Source organism: Vombatus ursinus, unplaced genomic scaffold (assembly GCF_900497805.2).
Source record: "Vombatus ursinus unplaced genomic scaffold, bare-nosed wombat genome assembly UNPS02000582.1, whole genome shotgun sequence".
Classification (NCBI taxonomy): domain Eukaryota; kingdom Metazoa; phylum Chordata; class Mammalia; order Diprotodontia; family Vombatidae; genus Vombatus; species Vombatus ursinus.
This window is the reverse complement of record NW_020940360.1, coordinates 33984650-34010287: the sequence shown is the minus strand read 5'-3', so window position 1 is coordinate 34010287 and position 25638 is coordinate 33984650. Positions and strand designations below refer to the sequence as shown.

Sequence of the window (25638 nt, the reverse complement as noted above, 5' to 3'; positions counted from 1 at the left end):
TTTTGTTGTTCCTTCCATTCAAATTGTCAGAGTCATATAGATTGTTCTGTCATGGTTTGGCTTACATCAGCCTGCATCAGTTCATGTCAGTCTAGCTGTTTTTCACTGAATGCTGGCTCCATTCATCATTTCTTATGATACAATACTAATCCATTACATTCACATAGGGTAGTTTCCTTTCTATCCAGGTGTCCCAGCTTGAGGACTGAAAACTCATTTCAAGATTCCCTTTACTGGATTTCATTTTAAATGCAGACTTACAGATCAGTGACCATTTACCTAGGGGGAGTAGTACTTTTTCCCAAGTAAGTAGAAAAGAGTGCTGGTTTGATTCATTGGATTGCCATCCTCAGTAGACACTTATTAAGAGCTGCTGGGCTACAGGGCTCTTTACTAACCACTGAAAAACAAAGCAGGACAAAAAGTGCCCAATTTCCGGGGCTCTAACAGTGTAGTGGGGGAAGCAACCAAAAAACACTAGACTGAAACAAGTTGTTTAATGAGCTTGAGGCTGGTTTTCCCTCCTTGACTAACAAAATCACTCAAAGGTATTTTTTTGTACCTGTAACGATTTCTCTCTACCTCATTTGTAGAGTGAGGATAAATGTGGAATGGGTTTTCTAAGCTATTCCTGGAAGATATTGTGATGAATCATTAACATCAAATGTCCTGTTACTGTTTATTTCATGACTTACCCACATACTGTATAAAATTGCGTGCCATGACATTTGCCATCACAGTCCAAGAGTTTAAGAATTTATCTTAATAAGCTCACCAATATTTGGGCTAAAAACACACTGGGAGTTGTAGAAGTAAAAAAAGACTTGCTGGGTGATCAAGCATTTCATTTGGTACTTTGGCCATGAGAGATGGTCCAGGTTTGTCTGTTGTCTTGCCTATAACTGTACATATGATTTAGGAATAAATTAGGGATTAGAACTTTAATTTTGTTGCTATGTGGAGCTTGTGGTGAGGAGTAGCTTCTACCGGTGGAGATGGATATTGTCTCTGAAATTTATAGACCTAGAGAGTTGCTTAGAGGCTTGAGAAGTTAAACACTTGCCCAGGGCCACACGGGTATTAAAGGTCGGAGTTCAGCCTGGGTCTCCCTGTCTCCATGACCAGTTCCACTACACTGTACTGCCTCTTGTGATTCAATTGTTAGCAATTTCTCAATTTGACACGTGTGTGTGTGTGCGCGCGTACACACACACACACACATACGCACACACACACACACACACACACGAAAGATTATTTATCTTTTTGTGCTTGGATTGAATGGTGTCTTAGGTGCTTTCCAGCCCTAAATCTGATTAGATGCATAAATACATATATACATACACAATATAATCAGTGATTATCAAAAGCAGAGTGGGCTTCAAGGAAGAGAAATGACTTTCATTGGACCTTGAAGAGAGGTGGGACGTGCAAAGACAAAAGAAAAAGACTTCCAGATTGTTTGGGGAAAGGGAAGGAAGAGGGAAAAGGAATCTTTGAGCAAAGCCATGAAAGCAGGAATATGCCTCATGTGATTAGGAAATAATGAGTAGACCATTTTGGTTGAAGCAGAGTGTGTGTAGGGAGTAGGGAATAAAGTTGAAGAAAGAAATGGGCCTGATTAAACAGAGAGGGCCTTGAATGCTGATTTCATTTAACTGCACCTCCTGTGGAGAAGAACACGCCAGTATGTAAAATATCTCACGTGTGGATATTTTTAAATTATGTAGCTGATCCTTTTTTTCTTTTTACATTACTGTCACTTAAGTGACTCATCCCATCACCCATCCTTTCCCTCTAGAAATCTTCCTAGTAATAAATATGTACAGTATTGTCCACGTCTGAAATTTATGCTTCATTCCACCTGCATGGTCCATTACATCTCATGCTTCACCATCAGTTCTCTGAAGTCATGACTGAAGACTGCATTGATTAAAGATCTGACGTCTTTCATTATTTTTTCCCTTTTCATTATTGTGGTCATCATGCCAATAATTATTCTGGGTCTGCTTGCTTTGTTCTGTCAGTTCCCACAAGTCTTCCCAAGTTTCTCCAAATTGCTCATGTTATAATATTCCATTTCATTCATAAGCCACATTTTGTTTAGCTATTCTGTAATAAATGGGCACCCACTTTCCTTTCAGTTATTTGTTATCACAAAAAAAGTGCGACAATAAATATTCTTGTAATGTGTAATATGGAAATTTCTCTTCTCCAGTCTCCATGGGTATGTGCCTAGTTAGCATCACAGGGTCAAGTTCAGTTTACTGACTTTTTTGTGTATGTATAATGTGGATATAGTTTTATACTTATTTGTAAGATAGGTTTAATAATACTTTTCTCCTTCCTAGAAGGGTGATAAAGCTGCTTGACCATGGCAGGCCAGTTGACTCTCTCCGCTCCTTAGTTTCCTCATTTGTACAATGAGGGTTAGGATTAGAGGATCTCTGTGGTCCAACCTTAAAATTCTGAAATTTTTTGAAATTGAAATTAACTATTCTAGAAAAAAATTGAAAGAGGAATTGCTTTGATTCCAAGTTAGCTACCGATATTTCTTGTTTCAGAGTGAGCGGCTAATTCAAAGTTGGTGTTAATAGTAGTACCGAAAAACCTACTGAGTAGCCTTCTGTGATCTGTGTCAATGGAAGTTTCATAAGGACCTCCAGTGTGAAGTTTCCAAATACAACCTTACCCCTTCTCCTTCAAGTCAGTAGCTGCAAGTGCAGTTTCTAACAGCTCACACTGTGAATCAGGTTAAGCTTTTTGAACTCATATCAGCTCTTTAAAATCAGCAAAGTATCTTTTGGTAAATGTACCCAGTCCAGTAAATCCTAGTGACCTTAAATTAGTGCCCCTTACAAAACTGTCAGATTGTCAGGGAGTAGCTTAGAGTGTCTGATTCAATAGCAACAAAATATTATTGCCTGTTCGCTAATTAATTGACTTGTATTCTTGCTGGATGTATTATTAATGATTGTAATTTCTTTTGCATTGCAGCGTTTTAATTTTGGGAGCTTCAGGTGGAATTGGTACCTTTGCTACGCAGGTAAGTATTATATTTACCTTGTAATTTATTTAAATATGTAAATCTGCATTTTATAGACATCCTATAGAGCCCAGAGAAGAAGGGGAGTATAACACATTACCCGTTCTTCCCAGTGTGATTCTTCAAGGAGAAAAACTTACTTATGTAGAATGTCTTAACATTTCCAGGTGCTTTTCTTCATTCAAATAATAAAAAGGGGAAAAAATAGGAAGGGAAAGAACCTGGAAAGAAGGGGAAGATATGAAATTTGGCTATTGGTAGAAAAACTCCCAGTATTGAAATTGTTTGTTTAAACCTTTTGGCCAGTTGTTCTTTGTTAAGGTATACACAATGAAGGTGCTAGGTAGCTCAAAGTGGGAGAAAAACTATTAAGTTCTTAAGGGAAAAAAGGGCCAAGAATTTATTGAATTGTTTCACCACGTGGTATAAATTATTCCTAATGATTTAATGTTCATGCTCCCTCTAGTGCGCTTGCACACTCTTTTCTTTCCTTCCTCTCTTTAGATAGCTCTCTATGTATGTGTATATACACACATACACACAAAATTAATGTAAGTAGGTGCTTAGAAAGCAATTTCCTTTTTTCTTGATGGTTTCAGGTTTATTTTAATATTAGGGAAGTGATGGTCACTAATGAGCTATTCATCCTGGAACACATTCCTAACACATTTGCATCTAACTGGGGACTTGCTTTTGAAAGCAATTTACCATTATACTCAAGCAGCTTTTGACTTCAGCCCTTGAACAAAATACATTTTAGACAATTTCATCCTTGAATTTTTTTTTTCAGATTGCCAGGATATAAACACAGTGGCCTTTATAGCTTGGAGAAAGTAGGCGTGGGGCAAGGTTGAGGGAGATGGGAGAAGTTGTCATAGGCTTTCAAAACCCTTTTTTGTGGCTGTATGAGCTATGAGAGTAAGAGGTTTCTGGTGAAGTTCGTGAACAGGCAAGGTCAACATCTGACCTGCCGTGACCTTTAGTTATCGTGAGACTGACTGTGTCCTGCCTTAGTTATAGGAGATGATCTTCAGGTAGCCCTAATTACATAGCTTTAGGAAAGCTGAAAAGTATTGTAAAGTCACTGTAATTCACTGGAGAAAAAATGCAGCAGTTTTCTGGAATACTATTGCCATTTAACTTTGACAGAATTAGAATTTGGCTCTTATATCTGTTTAATTCTAATTCTAGACTGTAGCCTACTCTCGGAGCCAGGGGATTGTTGACCCTTTTTGTCTGTCTGATAAATTTTAATATTACTCTGTTGCTGTTAATCATAATTAAGGGAAATGCTAAATTTTACTTTGAGATTAATGAAAGTAAAGATGTAATTTTTCCCCACTTCACAGATTCCCTACAACCTATCCACAAACTGTCACTGCTCTATGTATGTGGGAGGTGGTACGCTTAGTTAGCTGGTATACCTTACAGGGGCAGTGTCATACAGTGAAAGTGTGTTGGATTTGGAGTAGGAGGGCTTGGGTTCAAATTCTTTGTCTAGATAACTTCTGGGGGCCCTTTTAGATCCAAACCTGTGATCCTCTGATCCTTTCTGTTTGCATTAAAACACAACTTTTTCTCACTAAACCTTTAGAAAGTCTTCTTGTTCCAGCAGATGACAAGCCCCTCCTCATTTGTTAGTGAATAGCTAAGAGAAGGTGTTGGGGAGTGTTTGAGCTGTCCTGAGGCAGTCACCTCTCAGTGAAGAGGAGTGCACAAGTGTTAGCAGTATCGCAGTTTAGGGTACATTATGCCAGCAAGGTCAGACTTAAGGAGATGATAAATGTGAGCATCATACACTTACAGAAATCTCAGTGGGTGTTGCTTTTATTAATTAATTTTTTTTTTTTGGTTTGGATTGGTCATGAGATTTTCTTGGTCAACAAAAATTTACTTGGTTTTTTGGCTTCTTTCATTGTCTTGAGAACTAGGCACTTAATATCCTCCAGAGATTAAGCTGACATATGTTTACTCATTTCTAATCCCTAAAACTTTATTTCCTTTAAAAAAATTATTTTCTAGTTACTGAAAGCGTGGGGTGCCCACGTGACAGCAGTTTGTTCTGGGGATGCCACTGACCTGGTCAAGAAGCTTGGAGCAGATGATGTAATTGATTACAGATCTGGAAATGTGGAAGAACAGTTGAAATCCTTGAAACTGTATGTATGGACACAATTTCACACTGGGGAGATGGGAGATGAGGCATTGGGCAGACAGCATGGGTGTCCTGTGTCTGGGATGACTCGGTATCCAAGTATCATTCTGGTCTGTAGTTATAGCTTTAGAGAGATGTCTCTATAAAGAAATTCCCTTTTATCATTAGAAGTCAGTCTAACTTGTTTGCTGGTTTTACTGTTTTTAATGCAACCTGTGATTTCTATGCAATTACTGGTGATATTTGACTTGCCTCATGTTTTTCAGTCATCCTTTCCAAAATCATTACACTGTGACTAGTTTTTGAGAAGAGGGTGCATGAGATTGGCTCTGAATTCTGTTCTTTGACTTCCATCCCCATAGGACCTGGATACTCTAAGAAGCAGTGTCATTTATATAATACATGGTCAACGGCATACCCCCTGTTCTTTTCTTGCGTCCAGCAGGGAGGCTCAGTAGATAGAGGGCTAGGCCTAGAATCAGGAATACCTGCGTGCTAATCCAGCTTTAGACATTCATTAGCTATGTGACCCGGGGAAAGTCATTTAACCTTTCTGTGCCTCAGTATCCTCAGCTGTAAAATGGGCATAATAGCACCTGCTTTGCAGGGTGGTGGTGAGGATCAAAGGAGGTGATATTTGTAAAGCCCTTAGCACAGTGCCTGGCACGTAATAAGTGCTTACTAAATGCATATTTCCCTCCTTCCCTCCTTCCCTCCTCTCTAGTGTTTTGACATAATAAGGCCACAACAGAAACAAAAAGAGCATCAGTGTTTAAATGGCAACATGGAGAGCTGCCAGGGTTCTGTGCTTGCCTCCATTCAAGTCCTGTGTGTTTGCTTGATGTTTACCAAGCAAATGCCAGATGTAGAGCTAGATACAACCCCTCCCCACTCAGCTGCAGGGCCCTGGAGAAGCACTTTGTGTGAATGTTGTGAGGTCAGCGGCTTCCCGAGGTGAGAGACTTAAGCAGAGGTGATGGATCGAGCAGTTCCAGAGTTTGTGTTACCAAGGGGTTCGAAGGGTTTTCTTTTTCTAAGTTCTGCTCTTGGGACAAAGACACCAACTGTCATTGCACTTAAAATGAGAAAATAAACACGAGAATCTTTGTACTCTTGGCTTGCCTGTGCCAGATCACAGATATTTATTATTATTTTTGTAGTTCATGTTTCTATAATGCTTTAAGGCTCACATGTTGCTTTCTTCACAGCAATTCTTGGAGGGATGTAGTACAGTTATGATAAATAGACATAAGGTTTTCAAAGTGCTTTACATAACCCATGTCGTTGGAGTCTCATAACAATTCCTGTAGGTACTGTTGTTACTATCAACCCCATTTTGAGGTTGTGGAAACCAAGGCTCAGAAAGGTTGAGTTCCTTGCCTGTGGTCACAGAGCTATTAAATATTGATGGTGGAATTTGAGGCCAACTCTTCCCGTTCCAAGTCCAGCACACTGTCCATGATCCCACTCTGCCTTTCCCAAGGATGCCGAGCCAATAGAAATGTGTAGTGCAGTCTCTTAATTACCGCCATAGGCTGCTTCAGCTGGTTAGTTGTGGACCTCACTTGTCAAGGTTTTGGAGAGCCAGACTAGCCAAGGATCTGTGCTGCTGGTCTGAAGCATTGCCACCAGTTCTGGTGGTCCTTAGAAATGGGGAGGAATGAATGCACAAGCAAAGCATTTATTAAGTTCAATTGCTTTTCAGTCATGTCCAGCTCTTTGTGACTCCAGTCGGGGTTTTCTTGGCAAAGATGTTACCATTTCCAGAGATAGGCTTTGTCCTTCTCCAGGTCATTTTACAGATGAGGAAATGGAAGCTAAGTGACTTGCCCAGGGTCACACAACCAGTAAGTGTCTGAGGCCAGATTTGAACTTGAGATGAGTCTTCCTGACTCCAGGTCCAGCACTCCGTGCACTATGGCGCCACCTAGCTGCCCTTATTAAGGGCTTACTATGTACAAATTCCTGCACGAAGCCCTGGGGATGCAGATAGAAAAGTAAGATAGGCCTTGCTCTCCAGGAGCTCACATTCTAAGGGGGAAACAACAGATGGGGAAAGTCTCAGCTGCCAGTCAGATGGAAAGTCCCTGGGCCTTAGATTTCAGGGGCAAAACAGATGTTACTGCATTGTTATAATGTCATTTGAGCTGATAAAATGTTCCTAAGAATGACTGAGCCCACAATCTTAGAGGACAGAGGAAAGAGCCTGTGTCAGCACTGCTCCCTTTGAAGCCCATGCCATGGAGGCCTCTGTTCCTGATATCCCTCAGCCGTACGGCAGGACCCAGGAATGCCAAGCCGGTCCCCAGGGGTGTGAGTCTGTGAAAGCAGTGGTAGCCCCTGGTTGGTCCATTGGGCTCTTACATAGTGATAAGACTGAGCTGCCCATTCTCATGGCCACTCCTCTATTGGGACCCTTGGGAAAGCAGCTTTGGAATAAGACCAGTATGACTGCCCCAGGCTGATAGCCTGTCTGCTTTGTATTTGATACATGACTATAGACACAAATTATTTTTCAAGAGAATGAAATAACTTCCAGATAGTATTTCCTTTTAAGAAATTAGCAACTCCTTCCCCAGTCCTGGTCACTTTAGTCTAACTAAACTGCAATCCACAAGACTTGATATTCAGTAACCTTTGTTTGCCACTTTTTATACTGTCCCCATACAGTGACTTAAACTGTTGTGCAGAATCAGTAATAGGTTTCAAGAGTTCCACTATCTGACTTTATCATTTGATGAAACTAGGAAGGGAAAACGATTTATGAAAAAAAGCAATTTTTGTCTTTTTTTTCTTTTTAACCAGCAAGCATGCCAATCTGCTGGTAGACATCTTTTGAAGTCTGCTGCAGAAGAATACTGACTTGAAGTCAAAGAACAGGGTTTTAATCCTGTTTCTACCACTTATTACTTGTGTGACTTTGCTCAAGTCATTTAACTTCCTTGGACCTCAGTTTCCTCATCTATAAAATGAGGGGAGGGGAGGATGGACTGGTGGATCATTCCAGCTCTAAACCTGTGCTCTTATAATCCTTGTAGCTGTATGAAATGATCATGTGATCTTCCCTTTTGTACAGTGAAATGGTTAGGGCCATATGTATTGGATGCACACCAGGCTCCTTGAATGGATTTGTGTGCCTTGATATATCATGGGATCATAGATATAAAACTGGAAGGGCCTTTAGAGATCATTTAGTTCAGCTTTATAGATGAAGAAACTGAGGCCCAGAGAAGTGAAGGGACTTTTTCCTTCACGTGATAGCAGATAGCAGAATTGGGATTCAGACTCAGATCTTTTGGGTCTAGACCCAGTATTTTTTTCTAACTCAGTGATGAAGAACTGATCTATGGACCATATGTAACTCTTGATTTCATTTAGAAACCATATTCCTAGTTGGATGAAATTAGGACAGCATGGTCTGGTGGAAAGTGCACTAGCTTTGGAGCAGAGGACTTGGGTTCAAATCCTATATTGGATGTTTGTTACCTGAGTGACCTTGGGCAAGATCCAAGGGCCTTGGGCCTCAGTTTCCTTATCTGTAAAAATTGTGCTATTTTAACTAAGCTTCCAAGGCTTCTTCGAGTTATAAATCTATGATCTTAAGTATCTGTAGCCTACTTCAGAACCTCTACTGTTAATATTTAAAAAAAAAAACCCAAACCCAGGAACAGCATGCAAAGCATTGAAAACATCCTTGATCCAGGAATTCACTGTTAGATGGTATTCTCTAAGTTCTATGATAATGATATTTGGTGATTCTTTGGGGAATGTGAAGCATCTCAGTTATTGTGCAGTGGTACTTGGATTCACCAGTGATGTTTTACATGAAGCCAGACAAGTACCCAATGTAAGGAAATTTAGGAAGTCAAATTTTATAAGCAGATCCTAAGAGGGAAGACAATGGTTAGATGTCCTTTGAGAATGAAAATCTTTTTTGTGTATATTAGAAAGTATATATTAGAAAGTGACTTGAGTTTCATGTGCGGATGGCGGCACCCCTGGTTATTTCCAGTCCTTAAATGTATTAGAAATGAAATAACACAGTGGGTCACATTTGACCTATTCTTGAATGTTCTACACTTGGGGGAAAAAAGCAAGAAGTCCCAGCACATAAATAAATCTCTCTCACTTAAAGTGAACACACAGTAGAGATTGGATATCAGAGCTACATTCAGCAAATTTATCTGTTAATTGTCACTGAAGTATATGTGGCAAAACCCATCACGTAGTTTTCTACTCCTTGGTTATAGAAATGTTACTGTACACTCAGCTGCTTCTTAGCCCCACCATTCAGAATGAAGGTTTACCAGACTTTCTTGTTTTTCTCCTTTCTAGGTTTGACTTTGTCCTAGATAATGTTGGTGGAGGCACTGAAGATTGGGCTCCAAAATATCTCAAGAAATGGTCAGGTGCCACATATGTGACACTGGTCACTCCTTTTCTGCTGAATATAGACCAGCTCGGAATAGCAGATGGCATGGTACAAACAGGATTTACCGTGGGCTCTAAGGCACTGAAGGTAGGAAGAAAATGCTTTGCAGACTTGAGAAGTATCTGATGCTGAGTTTGTAACTTCCCAAAGCTCAACCAAAACTTCTTTATGTCTTTGCCCCCTCTAGGTTATAAGCTCTTCTTTCTCCTTTGCCTTTACTATAAAATCTTCTGCCCTCTTCCCTATGCAGAACACATACTATCCCTTTAGCATGAGTGTGAAGGAACTGGCCCACTGTCTGTAGGGCCAGTCTATACTTTGCCTTGTTTTCTCTGTCCTGAGCATATGTGCTGATGCATCCACATTCTCTTGACTAGGCTCCCTGCCAACAGCAAAACCTATTCTGAGATGGTAGAAAAAAACAAAAATGCCTCTTCTCTCTGGAAGCTTACTGGATTCCCAAGAGACTTGAATTCATGACTCTAGTCTCCTCAGCAAAATGCTTAAACCAATCAAGCCAACTAGTGATAAGCACCTTTGACATAGAAGAAATAGAGAAAGACAAAAAAGAAGAGTCTTCTGCTCACATGAAGCGCACATAGGTATTGGCAACTGAAAAACCTGAGAGATTCTTTATTTTCCCCCAATTCATTTACCTGCCCATGAACAGTACATACCACCTAGCCCTACCTGGAAGATATTTGTGTGTATGTGGAAGAGGGATCTTACTTCTCCTTTGTCTCTTCTGTCTCTATACTTTTACAAAGCTCAGAAGTTCTTAAAGGTGCTTAAATCAGAATGTAAATTTTCTGTACAGTTTCACTGTTGATCACCTGGCCTGGCCTCTTGCCATGCCCACCTTCCGAGCATTCTACTGAGAGCCAAACAAATACTGCTTTCTTTAACTTGTTTTTTCCTCCCCCTTATTTGAAAGCCAATAGCAGTAATCTCTCACCAGGGAAATGCTTTTAAGTAGTTTCTTATGTCATCTTGAAAATACATACAGTTAAAACTTCATTGTAATGCCCCAGGACTCCCCTGATTCCACCAGTTTGCTGGCTCACTCTCTCCCTCCCCTATAACTATAGAAGGAGAAAAAGGGAAAAGAGTCCTTGCAAGCATTTGGAAAATGTATTAAAGGAGTTCTGCTATTTTTTAGATCAGAGTTTCACTTTGCCAGGGTAATGTGCATTAAGGAATTACCAAAACACATGGCAGAGTGACATAATACCTCTTCTCTCAGTTGATTTCCAAGGGAGTTTAGAAAAAAATCAAACCTCCATTTCTAAGGGCAGTCTTAGAGGTGTATTTGCTCATAGAATTTCAAATATGGAAGGGAACTTAGAACTTGTGTCTGGACAGAAGCTCCTTTTGTAACAATCCCAGCAAATGTCACTTAGCCTCTCTGCTCAAGTACTTCTGGGAACCCACTTTCTCTTTGAGGAGAATTTTTTTTTCCCGTCAGTGGCAAAGTTTATTGTCATTACAACAATAAACAATTCAATAGAAAGAAGCTGGCAGGGTTCCTAGTGAACATGCAGTTTAATAGGGGTGAAACTGATGCTTATATACAAAAAGGACAGTTAACTGGATCGGATGGTATTAAGGAGTGGTAAATAGTCTGGGATGGGCCACATGCTAAGGTGGAAGGACATCAGGTAGGCTAATTAGGTGATCTAGGTGGGATTAAAGAGTGGTCAGTATATGCAGGTAGTCTGGGGTGGGACAAGAGCAGCAGGGAAAGGAAAGTCAAATAAGCTAATCAGGTGATCTAGGTGGTCTGGGGTGGGCCAGTTGCCTTGGGTGAAGGTGCCAGTGATCAGGGCTGCTGGAAAATTCAGCAACTGGGTGGGTTGCTTTCAAAGCCACGGTCTTTTCTGTTTAGACGTCTGGGGCTCATTACCCCATCATTCCCCCTCAAACAAATGGGACCCAAAATCTTTGGGGGAAAGGGGCAAAGGTCTCAGCTTCTGAAACTGCTTCCTGCTGGCAAGGAGCTTAGCTCTCCTTGCCTCGTGGGGGTCCCAAAGAAGAGGTTGACTAGAACCGAGCACAGGCTGCATCCACGGGATGATGGGGGGACATGGGCTGGTACCCTTTGTTTTCTACCAACTGTAGGTGAATGGCCTGTAGTCTGGAAGGTGAGAATTTTTTTTCCTTGAGGCTTAATCTGCTTTCTGCAGCTTTTATCCACTCTTCCTATTTCTGCCCTTCAGGAAGAAACAATATAAGTTTAACCCCTCTTCTATGTAACAGCCCTTCAGATACTTGAAGAGACTTATTGCTACACCACCTCCCCAAAGTCATCTTTTTTTTCCAGGTTAAATATTCCGAGTTCCATTACCTGTTTCTCAGTCTTCCACTTTTCTCACCCTCTTGGTTGTATTCATCTGCATGTAGTCCATCTTGTCTTTGTCCTTCCCAAAATGTGCTCAGAACTGAACATTATGAATGAATTAATGAGCAAATGTAAAAATGAAAAAAAAGTTTAGAATGCACTTTCTGTGTGTAAGTTTCTATATGTAACTTACACATAGAAGTTACACATCATGTACACAATGTGTATCAGACATTGTGCTAAGCCTGGGACAGGACATAAATACAAGCAATCAGGGCTGTCCCTGCCCCCAGAGAGCTTGCAATCTAACAGGAACACGAAACGTATATGGCAGTGGTGATCGGTAAGTGTTGATTTGGAGAGAGAAGTCAGAGAGCATGGTGATTAGAGTAATAAGGCATTTCATTGAGATGCCCTTGCCAAGATTGGTAGTACTGATTTGATGAGTGTTCTCAGGACTCTAATTGGAAAGTAGGGCAAAGAAGAGTACATACATGTAACATGGCACGGAGATGCCTGGAAAGTGGTGTGGTGGCCTGAGACTGGGCATCTGAAATGCTTACCAATCAGAAGATAACTTCAGTTCTTTATAGGTCTGGACTGAAGTTGGAGGAGGCATAGCATGGCCATGGGAAGTGTGTGTCCCAGTATATTCCAGATACAGTCTGACAAGGGCAGAGTACAGCAGAATCACCATCTGCCCCATTTTGAACACAGAATCAAGATGGCAGCTAATAGGATGTCACATTGTTGACTCATTGAACTTGTAGTGTACTAAAGCCACCATGTCTTTTCCACATGAATTATTGTTTAACTGTGTCTCCTAAATCTGGTACTATTGAAATGAATTTTTTGAACTCAGGTATAGTATTTCACATTTATCCCTGTTAAATTTCATCTGTTTTGATTTGGCCAGTCATTCTAGCTAGCTTTTATCTTTTCAGATCCTTGATTCTGCTATTCACTGTATGAGTTGACCTTCCTAGCTTAGGTCATTTGCGAATTTAATAAGCTTGCTATCTGTACCTTTGTCTAGGTCATTGATAAAAATGTTGACCCAAATGAGAATGAGGACAGATGTTTAGGTCACTCCACTAGAGGCTCCCTTCCAAGTTGACAGCCACCTATTAATTGTTCAGCCAATTCTGAAAGTACTTAACTGTACTTTGATTGAGCCTACATTTCACCATCTTAGCTGTAGCAGTAATTTGAGAGATATTGGCAAATGTTTTAAATCCAGACCTACCATCTCAATGGCATTCCTCTTATCTACTGACCTTTTCAGAAAAGGAAATGAGATTTGTCTGGGTTGTTTCCTGAATTCCTCTTTTAATTCCTTCTTTTTCTAGGTCATTTGTAATTGAGAACTTCTGCCATATCACCTTCCTCTGTTGTTGTTATTCCATCAATCCAAGCAAAAAGCAAAAACATTGCTTTTTACTCCTGCCATACATCCTCAGTCATGTTCTAGTCAACATGCTTCCCCTCTCTAGATCCTGAATTCCTTATGTAAATACAGCTTCTTAATCAATAATACCATTCCCTTTATCTGTTCAGTTCCTTTTGAATAAAATATGTACTATTTCATAGTCATATTTTGGTTATTAATTCCAATCCCTAAGTCTGAGTGATACCTGTTAAGTCAATTTTGTCTCCTTGTATTGAGATCACAAGTAAACCTTGTTTATTGTCTATAATTTTGCAAACACACATTGTGTGAGACAGAGGGCATTGTGGTACAATGGGAGGAAAATTGGGTTGGAACTAGGAAGGTTAGATTTAAGTCTCACCTCTGACACCTACTGGCTATGTAACCAAGTCACTTGACTCGGGTCTGCGATTTTTTTCCCCACACCTTTGGTATCTTCCCCTCCTTCGGATATCCTTGATATGTACCTGGTCCAGTCTGTTGCCTTTTACATCTTTATTCTCTTTAGTACCAATTCTATTTCCTCTATAAACATGTCATTATGTTAGGGTCCAAGTGTGATGGTTCTACCACCCTTTATGGAAAATAGGGTTTGTTAAAATAGTTTTCAGAAATCTTTTCTGTTTTTGTGTTTGTAGTTCTTCTCATTTTTGTCTTTTGCTGTCCTTGGGGGTGATTTTGTTTAGTTGAGTAGCTTGTATAGCTTTCTTTAAACTGGTTTTCTCTCTTGGTTCACTCTGCTCTTTGAGATAATAACTGCTTCTGAATTGTCCATCATCCTTTTTCATAAGGTTTTACAAACAAATTTATATTCTGACCTGGTGTTGACTTTGGCAACCAATTCTGTCAAGTAAGTCAGTTGTTTGCTGATGAAGATGCTTTCTGGGCTCTTTGAGACTCCCTGTACTGGCAGTTAATTCACATTACTTAAATTATTGGGTAAAATTATTATAGTTGATGTTTATGTTATTTATGATATGTTTTCCATTTTAAAAGTTACAGTGTTTTGTTAAAGTAATTCAGGGTTATGTCATTTCAAATGTTCAATTTAAACAATTTTTTTTTTTTTACTAATTCTGATTTTAGCTCTGAGAAGTTGATTGTATACAATTGTGCTTTGTACATAGTAGGCAATAAATGAATGTTGATTTGAGGAAAGCCTTTATAGCTATTTAGGTATAATACTTTCCTCCCATAGACATTTCTTAGCCTGTTATTGATTTAAGGTAGGAGAAGCCATTGCCCCTGCCACTCTGACACTATTAGTTCTTATCAACTTGAGTTAAGGTTTTTGTGATGAAAATTCCTCCCTCCTAAGAATGGTAATGAGACTCTACTTTCCCTGCTATTCTTATCTTGGAAATACTTTTTTTTTTAAAATGTAGATTGAGGGCTAAATTCAAACCTGTGACCTAGAAATTCTCACTGATAATAATACACAAAACCTGTGCATAGAATTAATCAATCAAAAGCATTTACTAAATGCCAGGCACTGGGGATGAAAGGACAGAAAATGAACTAGATCCTGCCCTAAAGATGCTTCCAGTCCATCAGGGAAACAACATTTACACATAGAAGTGTAGACAAAGTAAATACAAGGTAATTTGAGTGGGGTGGCCACTGCAGGGAATAAGGAATGGCTTCACATATAGCAAGTGGCATTTGAACTGAGTTTTGAAGTCAACTAGGGATTCTAAGAGATAGAGTAAGGTGGGGGTTGGGAGGGGGATTAGAAGGGTGACAAAGGCACAGAGATGGGAGGTAGAATGTTGTGTGAGGAAGACAAAGGCTGGGTAGATGCTTGTTGACTGGTAGTTTTTCTGAACCACAGAGTCTGTGAAGGAAGGTGATGTATTTTTAATAAATCTGGAAAGCTAGGTTGGAGCCAAGTTGTAAAGGACTTTAAATGCCAAACAGGAGAGTTTATATTTGGTCCCAGATATAATAGGCAGTCACTAGAGTTTATTACCAGGAGAGTGACAGGATTAGCCCTATAATTTAGTAATATTTTTTTGGCACGTCTCAGAAGGATGGGTTAGAGAGAGGAGAGACTGAATGCGGGGAGATCAGCTAGGAGGCTCATAAAGTAGTCCAGGTGAGGGGCAGTAAGGGCCAGAAGTAAGATGGTGGCTACGTCACTGAAGAGGAAGTGATGAACATGAGAGATCTGAAGATACAATTGACAAGATTTGACAGCTAGTTAAATAGGTAGTTAGGTGATGCAGTGGATAGAGTCCTCGGCCTGGAGTCAGGAGGACCTGAGTTTAAATCCAGCCTCAAAATACTAATATCCGAATGACTTTGGGCAAGTTGCTTAACTTTTATTGGTGTCAGTTTCCTCAGCTGTAAAATGGGGATAATAATAGTATCTACCTCCCAGGGTTGTTTTGAGGATCAAATGTGATAATATTCATAAAGTGCTTAGCACAGTGCTTGGTAAATAGTAGGTGCCATGTAAATGCTAGCTGTGAAGATGGTGATGATGATGATGATGATGATGATGATGTGAGGTTAGTGAAAGTGAGAAGTCAAGAATAACTGTGAGGTTGCAAACCTGGAAGACCAGAAGAATGATAGTACCCTCAACAGAAACAGGGAAGTGGGAAAGATAATGAGATCTGTTTTGGACATGTTGATTTTGAGATGCCTACAGGATATCCTTGGAGAAATTACCATTTCCCAATTAAACAATACACAGTGATGTGAGACTGGAACTCAGGAGAGAGACTAGGGCTGAATATATAGCTTTGGGACTCATCTCTATGAAGATATTTAAACTAATGGGAGCAAATGAATTCACTGAGAGAGCTTTGGGATTCATCTCTATGAAGATATTTAAACTAGTGGGAGCAAATGAATTCACCGAGAGAGTATATATATATAATTTGAGCCACTTGCAACAACCCTGGGAGGTATATGCTATTATTATCCCCATTTTACAGGTGAGAAAACTGAGGCACAGAGAGGTTAGGTGACTTGCCCAGAGTCACACAGCTACTAAGTGTCTGAGGCTACATTTGAATTCAGGTCTTCCTGAAATTAGGCCCAGAACAGGTAAAAGAAGAACCACGGGAGAGCACTATCACAAAAACACAGGAGAGAATATCCAGGTTGAAAGTGTTCAACAGTGTCAAAGCTGCAGAGGTCAAGAAGCATGAAAACTGAAAAGTTAATGAAAAGTTAATGAAATTTGGCAATTAAGAGATTATTGATAACTGCTGATAGTATATGTCATTATAGGAATAAACTTCATGCATTCACTTACTCTTTTTCTTGAATTGAAGATGTAGTAAAGGATCCTGTGTGATTAAATACCAGTTTGAATGGGTTGTTGGTTTTGTATATTCAGGGCTTGCTTTATTAGCACCTAGCAACTATTTTTCCCATGTTTTCTCCTCAAAATGCATTTTCAGTCATTCTGAAATCTTTTCCTGTACTTGACATTTCTTTGTTTTATTTTTCTTAGCATTTTTGTCAAGGAGTCCATTATCGATGGGCCTTTTTCGTGCCCAGTGGTGTGTATTTGGATGACATTGCAGAACTGGTGGAAGCAGGAAAGGTATGTGAGACCTCCTCCCCACCTTCCTCCCCCATCAATGTCGCTCATGTGCCTCTTGTTGCTGTAACTAATCACTTGTGTTGGAAATGTGAAAACTTCCCAGGACCTCATAGATACCATCAAGAGCTATAGCTTGGGTGATTAACTTCCTGCCTTCCCTAACTACTACTTTCCCCCATACTCTCCTCCCTCCCCCCCACCCCCCCCCCAAAAAAAAAGAAAAGAAAGAAAGCATTTAAATTTAGGGGTCTTTGGTCTTGCCAGGGCCAAAGTAGAATCAGAATCTGAGTTGAAATGGACCTTGGAGATTATCTAATTCAAGTCCATTTTGTAAATGAGGAAACTGAGGGCTGGAGAGGTGAAATGGTCAGACAGTTCACTAGTGGCAAAGCCCAGAGAAGAACTCAGATATCCCAGTGCCCTGAATAGTATTGTAGCATTCTTTTCATTTCACTTCATGCTTCATTTTCATGCTTTTGACCTCTGCTGCTTTGACACTGTTGAACCCTTTCAACCTGGATAGTCTCTCCTGTGTTTTTGTGATAGTACTCTCCTTTGGTTCTTCTCTTACCTGTTTTGGGCCTAATTTCAGGAAGGCGTGAGTTCAAATATAGCCTCAGACACTTAAAAACTGTGTGACCTTGGGCAAATCATTCCAGTAAGTAGAATATAATTATAAATATAGGGGTTTGTCTGACAGGAAGATGGGAATCAGGAGACTAAGGGAGTTGATGTGTGACTCTGAGAGAGGGAATTTGGGTGTAGTAAAATGGCATACAGGTTTATCTGTCTACAGGAAGCTCTGCAGGAAAGGGAAGAGGCTGAGAGTCTTGAGGTGGGGTCTTCAGAGGAGGAGTTCCTCCTGATTCTCCAGATAGTGACAGTAGAAGGCAGTACCTAAGGCAGCCGCCATGGAATTGGGGATGTGGTGAGTAAAATTCAGCAAAGGTAGACTGAGGCTCATTCTCTCCAAGAAAGATAATATTTTTTTAACAGGGCACGAATATGCCAATAAGAAATGGGTCAATGACTGCTTAAATTTTAAGCCAAAGACCCGAAGTTGAAGACTTAACTAATTTTTAAAAGTTTAGAACGAAGAACACAACAGGCTGGATGACATCATGGGGTTGAGGACAACATGATTGGTTGTGTAGCTGAAGCGTGACAGGGACAATGTGATAGGTTAGAATCTGGGAATGAGGGTTAACCACAGCCTCCCTCCTTCCTTCCTGTGATTAAGAAGTATTCATTGTTTGAGCCTACCTGCAAGGTTAAAAGATAGTGGGCTGGACTTCTTTGGATAGCAAACTAGACATCCTTGAAAGATAGTTTGGTGGTGTAAAGATGTTAGACTGGACTTCCTAATGTTCACCTGCATCCCCCAAGGGTAGCAGAATTCCTTGAGGCAAGAATAGAACAGTGATTAGCAAGAGAACTGGGTATCTCAGTTTAACTCATTACAGACAAGCTGAATTTCTGAACTAAATTCAGAGACAAAGAATCATGACTTAGGCAAAATCAATTAATTGTAAATAGTATCAATAAAAAATTATACAGAATCCAATTTAATCTTCTCAGGGGAAAGATCAGTCTGGGACCTGTACTACAGCATTCTTCAATTACAAGTTTTCATGTTGAAGATCCTTTCTTACTGCCTCAGGATTAAAAGCAGTGTTTCTGTCTGTGTTTTCTTAATATCTCTTGCCTACTTGACTATTTTCCTTGGAGGAGATGATGGCTCTGGCAGTATAGGCCCATGGAATAGCTGGTGAAGCTATGTGACCTTGATTGATTTCTCTATCTTATGAATTATTATCAGATTTAATTGAAAGACTCCTGGAGAGTGAAATTCTCCTTTTTTGAAACGAAGGCATCTGAAATGGCCTTTTGATTAACACTGAAATATCTCTCATATTTATTCTCTCCTCTCTATAACTACCACTCCTCTAATGCAGGTGCTCATTACCATGTTCCTATACTCTTGCTCTAGCCTCCTAATACACCCTCTGCCTACATTTTCTCTCTGCTCTGCCACAGCTTGAGTTATCTAATTTATGAATAGATCTGTTCATGTCACTTCTCTCTTCAGAAAATCTCCGGTGTCCTTGTTGCCTACTTGGCTAAGTTTAGGCTCCTTTCCCTGGCATTCCAGTACCTTCACAACCTGGAACCATTCTAGCTTCTCAACTTTATCTCATATTGTTTTCTATTATATACTCTAAGCTCTAACAAACAGGATTACCCTTTGTCCCAAGGATGTGACCTGTTCTTTCCTGCCTCTGTTCCTTGGACCACATTGTTCTGTATGTCTGGAATGTCATCTCTTCCTCTCTAGGCCTTTATGACCCAACTCAAGTGTCATGTTCTCCAGGAAGTTTTTTCCTGATCTCTCCATTTTTTAATAACCTTTTCTTCTCTCCCCCTCCCCCCCCAACTTCACCTAGCGCTTTGTTTTACACTTTTCATTGCATTTATGAATTATCTTGCATGATAATTATCTGAGTATGTATACTATTCTCCTACTAGACTTTAAATTCAGTAAGAGCATTAATAATGTTTTATCTAATTTTCATATCTCCCCCAGCATCCAGCACAGTGCTCTTCACACAGTAAATAAGCATTCTGGTTTAACTAAATGTTATCAGGTAGTGGCAGTGGTGTCAATGACAAGAAAAACTTTTGAGATGAATTAATGTTTTCTTCTTACTTACTTGGAAATCTAGAGCCCATTGATTGCTTGGATTGTGACATTTTTACCAAAATGTTTACTATGATACTTGAGCAGTAGTAGCAGCTGCCAACTACATAGTATTATCTCACTCTTGTCTTGGATGTCTACAAAATGACTAAAGCTTCCTCCTTTGTAGAGTAGACACCAGAACATGAACAGACGTCTTCACAGACCTTTCTTTCATTCATTATAGCTTACTTAAGCCTGAACATCACTAGTTTGGGTAGCCAAAAGCTATTCTTCTAGATAGATTTTAAAGCTATTGTTTTGCTTTTATATCATGTACATTTCCCAAAGTATCCATTCCCTTTCCTCATCCCAGAAAGCCTTATAACAGAGAATAAAAAATAAAGGGTAAAAAAATAGTTTAGTAAAGCTAACCAACATATTGTAAAAGTGTGGTGTTATATAGGCCACTCCCCCAATTCCTAAACTCTACAAAGAAGCAGGGCAGGTGCACTTTCTCATATCTCTTTGATGCCAGGCTTGATCATTTTATTATCACATTATTCCATTTCAGTTGCTTTGTTGTTTTTATTCCATTTACACTGTAACCATTGTGTCTGATTTTTTCTTACTTTTGATTACTTTATTTTGAATCAGTTCAGAGAAGTCTTCATAATCTTTCTTGCAGCATAATAATATTCCATTACATTTATGTACCCAAAAAAACCCCAAAAAACCCTGCTGCTACCAATATTTTGGTGTAAAAGTATTGACCTTGGGATAGATTGCCTAGAAGTACACCAAAAGCCATTTTTATGGCTGCTCTGAGTTTCAAAAAATCATTGTTACTTGCTTCTTAACCCTCTTACATGGTTCTTGAGGCATCAACCAGAAATACTAATCTGAACTACATTTAAGCAGGTCAGATATATAAATAAATGCCTAGATATGACACCTCTGTATAAACAACAAAGAACCACCATGAATTTTAAGATCTGGTGACATACTGTATCTGGAGGGTTAACTTTAAAATCTTTTCTGTGGACTTTTCCTTTTACTAGATAGTTTACCTCTTCATATGAATTATGGGCAGTGGGAAAGAGACCCAGTATGGAAAATCCAAAGCCACTTTAAAGATTTGTATGTGATAGGCAATCAGGGACACTCGCTCCTTGCATTGATTGGCACCACATTTCATTCTTGCGTTTAGGCTTTGGAAAGAGGTAGCTTTAGGAAACCACAGCTAAAAGCTGTGCATTTAACCTTACTTCATTCAAGCTAAGGAACTACAGAGTGAAAGATGGTTTATTCCTGTTTCCAAATAGTTTGGCTTGCTTTCCAAGTCTAAGTGCCTTTTTCAAAATATTTGCGAAGTCTGTATGTGCAGGATGAAAACACGTATATGGATTCAGTCTCATGACTATGTGAGGATTCTGTCCCAGGATTCAACATTAACTCTGCTTCTGTTGCACTCTATTTAGTCTCCCAGAGGAACTATATTCTTACTTTGGTTTGAGTGTAGTTATTGTGGAGCTCCACTGCTTACATCATTAGAATTAAATGAGGGAGTTGAATTGGATGATATTTTAAGATCCCTTCGAGTTCTAAAATTCTGTGACTTTACATAGCCAGAGTACTGTGTTCCCCAACTCATTTCAGGTTTGTCTTGATTCCTGCCAAGTATTCAGATCATAATATGCTTACATGTCTACTCCTTTGTACTCAAAATATAATTGGCTTTTCTCTACCTCAAATCATTGTTTGTACAACAAAAAAGAAAATTGACTTCTCTCTATTTACCCATCAATTTTGGCAGGAGATTGATAGAATGGCTGAAAGGAGACAATGATGGAAGTAAAAACTGTACTAATGTACCATCTTTTAGAGGAAAGCTACAGGAAGTAGACATCTTTGATCCTGTATTCTCCATTTAAAAAAAAAAGGTATTCTCACAAGGTTGTTTTGGCTTTTGACTTACCTACTGCCTTAGCAGCATCTCATTTATGCCTGTGCAAGGCTATGAAAGTTGATATGAGAAACCAGATGCCACATTGAGGTGTGCTTCAATATCTGGTTGTACCATTGTTACTCATCTGGTAAGGCTATTTAGTCTGTGATAAGCGGTTATTGTTTTCTTAGTCATTTAATTTGGGAAAGAGACAAAAGTACAAAGACAGGTTTTGTATGGTAAAAGTAAAGGTTGTGTGCTTGCTTCGGCAGCACATATACTAAAATTAGGATGATACAGAGAAGATTAGCATGGCCCCTGCACAAAGATAACACGCAAATTTATGAAGTGTTCCATATTTTTAATGTAGAGCCTATATCAGATTGCATGCCATCTTGGGGTTAGAGGTAGGGGAGGAGGGGGAGAAAATTTGGAACTCAAAATCTTACGGGTGTGAATGTTGAAAACTAAAAATAAATAATTTTTAAAAAACAAAGTAAAGATTGTAAAATTGGGTGAAGATTTTTAAAGTTCTCATCCCCAGCTATTCCACAAAAGGCCTATTCAGATGTGGTCTGTAGCTGATCTAGGTTGTCACAGACTACTCCAGGAGAACACAAATTTTGATTGGTAGTGTCTACCAGGTTGGAAAGAATGAGAATATTTTCCCAGAGACAGACCAGGTCTGCTGTCCAAGATCCAGACCATATAACCAGAAAAAGGCCTGATCTTCAAAAAGTTGGCCACTTGATGGTAGATACTTTGGCTGAGACAACTCATTAACTATTAAGAAATACAAGATGGCCCTTTTGTGCTAACACAGTGTCAGTGGCAGAGTAGTGGGAAGAGAGGGACAGATGTTTAAGAATCACAGTTTACAGTGAGTTGATAGATTATGGGAGAGAATGAACCAGAGTCATGTTGACATTCTCACTGAACGCTAAACCAGAAGCCATGAAGAAGTGGTAGTTAAATGGAAGGACAGCTCACATGTGCTTTTAGGAGTCAAATGAAGTTAAAAGTTAATTTTGTCCTATGCCCAAGGGTACCACGAGACCCCTTGTCATAGGACACTTGGTCATTTTGCTTTTGCATATTCATGAGAAGTGTAAGCAAACAGATCACCATAATATTTGTAGTCAGGGCACCATTATTTGCAGAGAATGAAGAGGTAGAGAATTTTACAGACAACATCCCAAGACCTTCCACCACAAGTGGATGTTAATACTCGGTGACTTGTGTGTGAAAAAAGAGAAAAGTTGCAAGAAAAAAGTTGAGAAATGTGGTTCATGTTCTTTAACAAATAAGTGGTCAGAGAATGTGAAAAAAGTTTCAAAAGGAGAACCATCTGGGGGAAAAAAGCTCAAAAATCTCTAAAGATCAGAGAAATACAGATTTTTTTTTTAGGCAGTTGGGGTTTAAGTGACTTGCCCAGGGTCACACAGCTAGTAAGTGTCAAGTGTTTGCTCTGAGGCCAGATTTGAACTCAGGTCCTCCATGGCTTCAGGGCTGGTGCTCTATCCACTGCGCCTCCTAGCTGCCCCAGAAAAATACAAATTAAAACAAATATGAAGAACTATGTCACACTTGTGGATTTGGCAAAGATCTACTCAGGTAGATCTCTGGGATGACAGGGACATTAACTTGCTGCTAGAGCTATGAATTAATTGCTCTAACCATTCAGGGGGTGAGGGTGGGAGGCCGCCTTATTAAGAAAAGTTAATAAATTGTTAACACTCTTTGAGCCAGTGAACCCATTACTATATTTCTATCCCAAGAAAGTCAGTGATAGCAAGAAAAAAACGCACATGCAAAAATATTCATAGCATTACTATTTGATTCTTTAAAGTCCATTCGATTTATTTTTTGTAATACCTTTTGTTTTTGCATCATATTCATTTCCAGATATATCCCTCCCCCTACTTCGTAAGCCATCCCTTAGAACCAAGAAATTTAAAAAGGAGGAATAAAGGCACCTTAGCAACAACTAGCCAGCCCAGTGACCATGTCCAACAGTCTATACAGTTTCCATAATGTAGTTCCCCTTGTCTGTGATGAAGGAAAGAAGTTGGATTTTTTAAGGTCTTCTCTGGGGCCAAGCATGATTATTATACTTAATACAGTGTTTAGTTTCTGGGTATTTTTGTTCTTTGTGTTTACATTGTTGTGATCATGTATATTGATTCCTGGTTCTACTTCACTTTGCATTATTTCAGACAAGTCTTCTATGCTTCTCTTTTTTATTATGTTTGTCATTTCTTAAAATACAGCAGTACTCCATCTCATCCAGGTACCATCGTTTAGCCTTTCCTGATCAGTAGGTATCTACTTAGTTTCCAGTTTTTTACAACCACAAAAAAGGTAGCAGCACTATTTGCATTGCAAAGAGTTGGAAGCATGCTATGCCCAATATTTCAAATGACTGGACAGATTGTGGAAAGTCAGGAAGATATGGTGAAGAGAGTCCTCCTTTTCTTTTTTCACTCTTCCAAGGACTGGTAACAGAGGGATCCTTCCCCCCCCCCCCCCAAAAAAAATCCACAAAAGGGAGCACCACACCATAGTAACGTTGATGAGCAGTAACTTTGAGTGGCAGAAACAAATGGGGAAGGAAAGAGAAGAATTCCTTTTTTGTTGTTGGCATAGAAGGAAGGGGATGTCTTAACCTGGAGGGACTGCCTGTGTTTTTATTTTATTTAGTAATGAAAAGTGGGAGAAACTACATAGAATTCTTGTAGCATGTTTCAAATGTTTTTTAACTGTGTGACCTTGGGAAGTCACTTCCTTTTTCTGAAACTCAGTTTCCTCATCTTTAAAATGCAAGGGTTGGAATAGATGATCTGAGGTCCCTTCCAGCTCTAAATCTGTGATTCCCATCCCCCCCCCTACTCCGCCTGAGAATCCTGCATTAGAGAAGCTATAGCAGAGTCATCAGATAAATGATTCTTCAGTGTATGTCACCTCGCTCTCCCTAGGCCTGGATTTTCACTTTAATCCCCCTGTCCCTAACAAACAAGTGTTCTGGACTCCCTGCCTGATGTGTGTGGCTGTAAATAGTTTCTGTCTCATTATCTAGTTAATCTCCATTTGTTATCATATAGTCATCCAACGGTGGCATCTACTCACCAGTTAACAGGAAGAATTTTGTCATTGTTTGCCTCTTATGGGAAAAGCTAAATGACTCATGGTCAGCCCTTTTTAGGGAGTATTCACACAATAGACCTGATCAGCCATCCAGATTAAAGTGTTTAATACCCTAAGTTGTTGGTATCATCAGTTCAGTATTCATGTAGTGCTGGAGCCAAAGGTTTTAGAGCAGGTCATAGTTTTTAGAAAGGGGTAGTAGAGGAGCATGGGCAGTTAATAGCATTGGTGAGTGGTGTTCCAAGGGGCAATACGATGGGGTTAGAGATCCTTGTAGAGATCCCCAGTGCTGTTGGACTCATTTGATTTCTCCCAGATGTTAGGGATGGCTAACAATAATGACTGTTCTTGTGCCTCAGTGTTTTCACCTGCTCTGTTTGGATTCTCCTGATTGCTCAACTAATAATAGAGCAGCAAAGACAATCCTTTTTGTTTATCTCATTTCCCTCAAAGGTCAGCCCAAATGTTACCTTCTACACGAGGTCTTTCCTTATGTCTCCCTTTCCCACAAAAAATCTACCTTGTTTTTATCTTGTACATATCTATATGTGTACATGTTGTTTGCCACAATGGAATGTAATTTTTGTGAGGGTAAGGACTCTTTTATTTTTGTCTTTGTACCCTGGGCAGCTGGGCAACTAGGTGGCGCAGTGGATAGAGCACTGGAGGAACTGAGTTTAAATTCAACCTTTGACACATACTAGCTGTGTGACCCTGGGCAGATCATTTAACCCTGTTTGCCTCAGTTTCCTCATCTGTAAAATGAGCAGGAAAAAGAAGTGGCAAACCACTTCAGTATCTTTGCCAAGAAAACCCCACATGGGGTCATGAAGAGTCAGACGAGACTGAATGACAACCCTTGGCAGCTAAACACAGTGCTTCACATATAGTAGGTTTGTTGATTAATTTT

The 25638-nt window shown here is 39.7% G+C and overlaps 1 protein-coding gene and 1 non-coding gene across 3 annotated transcripts in view; both read left to right on the top strand.

Annotated features, from left to right (window-relative positions):
* Positions 1-25638, top strand: part of RTN4IP1 (reticulon 4 interacting protein 1) — a 63682-nt gene that overhangs the window by 26126 nt on the left and 11918 nt on the right. For both annotated transcript variants that reach the window (XM_027855412.1, XM_027855403.1), the window contains exons 5-8: positions 2998-3046; positions 5069-5205; positions 9537-9720; positions 16867-16959. In XM_027855412.1, coding sequence (XP_027711213.1) covers positions 2998-3046; positions 5069-5205; positions 9537-9720; positions 16867-16959 — 463 coding nt within the window. The remainder of the gene's footprint in view (positions 1-2997; positions 3047-5068; positions 5206-9536; positions 9721-16866; positions 16960-25638) is intronic.
* LOC114039234 lies at positions 21841-21947 on the top strand. The gene has a single exon (XR_003568646.1). It is a non-coding gene; the product is annotated as a U6 spliceosomal RNA (small nuclear RNA).